The sequence below is a fragment of the Empidonax traillii genome, unplaced genomic scaffold (assembly GCF_003031625.1).
Source record: "Empidonax traillii isolate 1590-97213 ecotype Southwest subspecies unplaced genomic scaffold, ASM303162v1 scaffold24:size2376012, whole genome shotgun sequence".
Taxonomy (NCBI): Eukaryota; Metazoa; Chordata; class Aves; order Passeriformes; family Tyrannidae; genus Empidonax; species Empidonax traillii.
The window spans coordinates 652,894-658,195 of record NW_020955217.1 but is presented as its reverse complement, the minus strand read 5'-3'; the positions used below and the strand labels follow the sequence as shown (position 1 = coordinate 658,195).

General features: G+C 38.7%; 1 protein-coding gene across 1 annotated transcript in view; it reads left to right on the top strand.

Annotated features, from left to right (window-relative positions):
• RSPH3 (radial spoke head 3 homolog) overlaps positions 1-5,302 on the top strand; it is an 11,629-nt gene that overhangs the window by 2,721 nt on the left and 3,606 nt on the right. Inside the window, exons 3-7 of the mRNA XM_027904589.1 lie at positions 943-1,084; positions 1,597-1,742; positions 2,326-2,529; positions 3,553-3,715; positions 4,769-4,855. Coding sequence (XP_027760390.1) covers positions 943-1,084; positions 1,597-1,742; positions 2,326-2,529; positions 3,553-3,715; positions 4,769-4,855 — 742 coding nt within the window. The remainder of the gene's footprint in view (positions 1-942; positions 1,085-1,596; positions 1,743-2,325; positions 2,530-3,552; positions 3,716-4,768; positions 4,856-5,302) is intronic.

Here is a 5,302-nt window from a genome sequence, read left to right as displayed (position 1 = left end):
AAGGGAGAACTTCAGTGCTGCACCTGCTCCCCCCCAGGCCCAAGCCGGGGGAGGAGGGAGTCTGGCCCTGCTTCGGGCCCGCTACTCCTCTCCCCTACATGGCTGCTACTCTAATTCCAACTGCGCCAACAACCTTCTCTTCCGTTTTCTTGAAGATGTAATTAGCAAAGGCGTTTCTGGACTTTTGATTGGTCTTTTTGTCCGGAAATTACCTGGACAAAACCATCATCAGCCCCAGGGATGGGCTGAGGGGCAAAACCACGACACCATCCAAATGCAATACTTTATTTTCAGAGAATATTTCAACATAGATAGTTTGATCATATATGAATTTATAGCAGTCTGTATTTTTAAAAGCTACTTTGTGTAAATAATTTGTTGTTCAGTATCTGTTTCTTAGAGTGAATTTTATGTCAGCTTTGTTTAAGAAGTTCAAAACTGGTGTTCATTTCAATCATAAGCAGAGTACTGAATTTAAAAGGTAGTATGAGTTTCTTTTGTTTCATCAGCAATAATTGGTCCTATAATTTTTATCTAGCAAACAATTCCGTTCATAATATGATAATTGGACTTAAGTCCATTCGACCTCTCAAAATTTGAAAACTCACATATAAAACATATTGTTTTATTATACTTTATCTCACAAAGCAAAGTTCTGTATACAATATTCACTTTCAAATAAAAAATGAATGCTCTTACTGTGAGTTGCCATTAGTACGTGCCTGTAGGCAGCCAGCATATCTTCATGTTTCATGCCCTATCCTCTTCAAGTCAACCAAAAATTTAGAGTCAGGACCCAGAAAAGTAAATCCAAAATGCTAGACTGCTAGCATTCAAATCAACCAGCAATCTTCATTTTCCTGTAGAAAGAATGAAATATCATTTTCAAGTACCAAGTGTATCCTGTTTTGTGTTTTTTTTTCCTTCCTCACCCCTGCTCAGAGTACCCAACCCAATCCCCCTGAGGTTCAAAAGCAGAAGGGTGCACAGAAAAGAGCACCGGTGAGAAAGCGCATAAAAGAGCCAGTTCGACCAGGAACACCAGAGCCTGTGGAAGGCAGAGAGCACGTTTCTGTGCAGACAGGTAAAAGGCTTTTTTTTTTTTTTTTGTATTCATCTGAAAACAAAGCTTGCTGATCTATATTCACTTGCTAAATTGATGATGAAGTTCGTAGAATCACACTAGAATCCTTTTCATTATAACCCCTTATTTTTAGTTGTATTTATTAAACTTATCTAATTAGTGACGTTTTCCCAGAAGGTCTGCTTTGCAGTTTTCATTTATTCTTTCCTTTTCCAGTATCATTAGAGAAGTTTCATATATGCTTAAATTTTGCTTAAAGTGAACTACCTTTTTGGGAATCACTTCCATGAAGTGCACCTGACATTACAGGGAGCATAGCATCAGATAGCCTATGCAGCAAACTGATGTGTGTTTTAAGTCGAGCTGCCTTTTTCTTTTTTTTTTCTTAACTTTATATAAGACATTTTATTTGACTCTTTGGATATAATTCACAATGTAGAGTCAGCAAAAATAGTTTAGAGTTAAAATAAAAAGAATCCAGCTTTGAGTATTCAATATGCTTTTGTTTCTAGAACTGTATCTGGAAGAGATTTGTGACCATGTAGTAGAGGTTGATGGAGAGTGTCAAACAGATGAATTTTTGGACAGACCACCAACTCCACTCTTCATACCAGCCAAAACAGGAAAAGATATAGCCACGCAAATAGAAGAAGGAGAGGTATGAAGCGAAGTCAGGTCCACAAAGTGCTGTTGAAGTATGTCTCCCATATAAAACACATTTCTGATGCAAAATTGAAGAAGAAACAGAAAGGAACTAATCCTCACAGAACATAAAAAACAAACAAACAAACAAAAAAACCCAAACCCCAATTCAACTCTCCTTAGTCTACTTTGAGGTTAGGTGCCAAATTAAGACACTTCTCCATATGCACTGGTTCTGCTATTTTCATCTAAGAACTACAGTGCTGAGAAATGCTCTCTTCTGTAAAACATGTCCAGCTCAAGAACAGGTTGGGAACATAGAAACAGGGTCCAAGTGAGTGTTCAGCTTGTCCCTGGCAGTCCCAACAGTGGCTGTGATAGGGTATGTGTGCATCTCACTCCAGCCCACTCATCACTTAGCTCCCAGCTGCATTCATGCTTCTTTCTGCCTCAGCTGATGCTGGTCCCTCACCTGCACTTCTCTGGCCTGCCTTCAGCACAGGGGCTTTCTTCAACCTCCTGTTCTCCTTGCCAATCCTTGTTAAGAGCAGCTGTGACCAAGGGATATTTATCTCTGTTTCTGTGATTCTTATCCTCAGTTATTTGACTTTGACATTGAAGTTAAGCCAATCCTGGAAGTGCTGATTGGGAAAACAGTTGAGCAGGCTTTGCTGGAAGTCATGGAGGAAGAAGAGCTGGCCCAGCTGCGGGCACATCAGCGTGCCTTTATAGAGCTGCGTAACGCGGAGTTTGCTGAATTACAGCGCCTGGAAGAGCAGGACAGGCGAATCAGAGAGGAGAAGGTAGGACTTTTTACCTAAGAGCAAAACAGTCTGAATGCTCATCAGAAGGGAAAAAAACATTTCCAGTACTGAATGGCAAGCTGTGAGATAAGCTGGATAAACCTCGAAGGGCATTGTAAACTTTGATATTCCTCCTAGCGTTTTGGTGAGCTGCACTCTGCCACTTGCTCTCATACAACAGCATCATAGTGTTGTGTTTATTTGGAGCGGTCACACTTGAATTACCTGGTATCCTCGGACATCTGATCAAGAGGCCAGACCAACAGCTTTTTATTCTGTACCTGGTGCAGCTGTTTCTTAAACATTCTCATTATAATAACTGCTAAATGAATAGTCAGAGTGCTTGAAAGTAAGAGAGACGCCTCCTAGACTTTCACACCCAGTGCATGCACTACTATATATGCACACGTACATCTCAAGATCTCCAAGTATTATGCTATATTATTAAATAGGAATAAACAGAAAAGGCAAGTCTTACTCGCTATTCATCAGCCTTGTATAATTGGGGTTTTTAATGTTTGCCTGGACCAGTTTGAGTTTTAATCATTTTAATCATCAGATGGGTTAGAATATTGGAAAGCTGAAAAGTTCAGGAAATACTATCCAACTTCATCTCATTCTAAGGCCAATGATCAGTTTGATCTGCAATAATAAATCAAGAAGGCATGAGACCAATGTATAAGGCATCAGAGAAGGGTTTCATTTGGTCAGCTGTGAGACCCTTATTTTACAGACTTCTCAAAATCGAAAAGGTGAACCACAGAACACAGAAATGTGTTTCTCTGTAATTTTTGCTTATTTTAATACTTCATAGATTGAGTACAAGCTTGCTTTCCAGCATTCTTTCATAGGAGTTTTTATGAAAGGTAGAGGCTGCAAATACCAGGTAGAGACTATGATTATCTGCAGTTTTGATTATTTTTGATATTTAAGAGGCTCGCACTGTGATAATTCTTCAAAGTCTAGATCAAGGAAGTAACAACTAAAGGCCTCTAAGTTTTACATGCATAATTGCCTTGACAGGAACGTCGCAGACTTGAGCACTTGGAAAAGCTGCGGAAGCAGAAAGAGACCACAGAGAAAATTGCAGCTCGGGCATTTGCTAAGCGTTACCTGGCTGATCTTATTCCCTCAGTCTTCAGCAATCTTTATGACAGTGGATTTTTTTATGACCCTATAGAAAGAGGTTTGTATTTATTTTTTAAAAATATATGAAATAAGTAATATAAACCTCGAAACAACCATAAAACATAGCATATTCTCCTATTATTTAGAATAATGTCATAAGACTTTATTCATTTACATTTGTGCTGAACTCATAGTTTTAACACAAACAAATATTACTGGTCATCTGTACAAGTAGTCAAGAATAAGCAAGAGCTGACTGTGACAATGAAAAGAGCTGCTTTGGAATTTAAGAGATATAAATGGGTGGTTAGGATTGGTAGAGTAGAAAGAGATATCCAAATTGAAGTAAATGTGTTTTGATAGAACAAAGAAATCAATATGTCATTCTGAATATTTTTTTTAATGATTATCAGAGCAAGGGAGAAATTAGTCAATTAGAATTAGGCCCTGAAAATAATTTTGGACTTGTACATCAGTGACCTCTGAGCTTTTAGAATCAGCAGCATTTCTCATTGCTGCACCCCACTTCACTGGGCTCCACATGGTCACATACCATGGCTTGGGAACAGCTACACTTTCTCTGGAATAAGTCATGGGGTTAATGCAGAAACTGAGTGTATTTTGCCACCAGGGCAGGCTTTGGGACCACAGTATACGAAGAGTATGATTTGAGAAATACGTGGGTAAGCAAGAGCTCTTTAGTCAGGGGGAACAAATGCTTTCAGCAGACCAGAAGCCAAATGTCTTTGGAAAGCAAGGCAGGAAATGTTATTCTCCTGACTTGTTCAGGATAGTTATTTGATCTCACTAGAACATGACTGTATATCTCAACTGTGCTAGCTTTTCAAGGATGCCAGACCTCTTTGAAAATCACTGCAGTTGAGAGGACTCCGGTCAGAGTCCGTAATGATGAACCTCAGTAAGGGAGGCTGGAGATAAGAAACCAAACAACACTTGAGAGATTTCATCTGACTCTTACAATCAGGAGTCTTTTGGCAGGGGTGTTCATCCCTTAATTGTTGCAGCAAATAAAAACCAGTCCCCAACTCCTGTCAGTCATCCTTAATAAAATGGTATTTTCTCTTTCTATCTTCCTGCTAAATTCTTATAGATATTGAGACAAAATTCCTTCCATGGCTGATGTCAGAAGTGGAAGAAACACTACAAAAGAAAGTTCTGGGGAGGACAATGCTTGACTGTAAGTTCGCAAGTCCTGTAATGTAATCTGGGCTGCTTGATGTTCTCGATTGCTTTTTTCCTGGTCAGAACAAATATCACATTTACATTGTCACTGTGGATTAAGGTAGGAGGGGTCATTTAAGTACCCATGGCTCTTTGTGTTTAGGGTTTTGGGGGTTTTTTTTACTATATTAAAATGTTTTAATGTTGGAAAACTACTACTACATACAACTAGTGTCGTGGTTTTGCTTTGGGTCAATTTTGTCTTCCACTCCCCACACAATTACTACTAGCTGAGAGAAGGTATTTGCAGACAAAAGAGAGACAGGATTTGGGGAAAACAGTATAAACATTTATTACTAGTAAAATAAAAACTACTAATAAATTAAAAACTAAAGAACTATATCTATAACAATTTCTACTCAAGTTGAAATGCTATATATACACAGAAATACTTCTTCCCTTT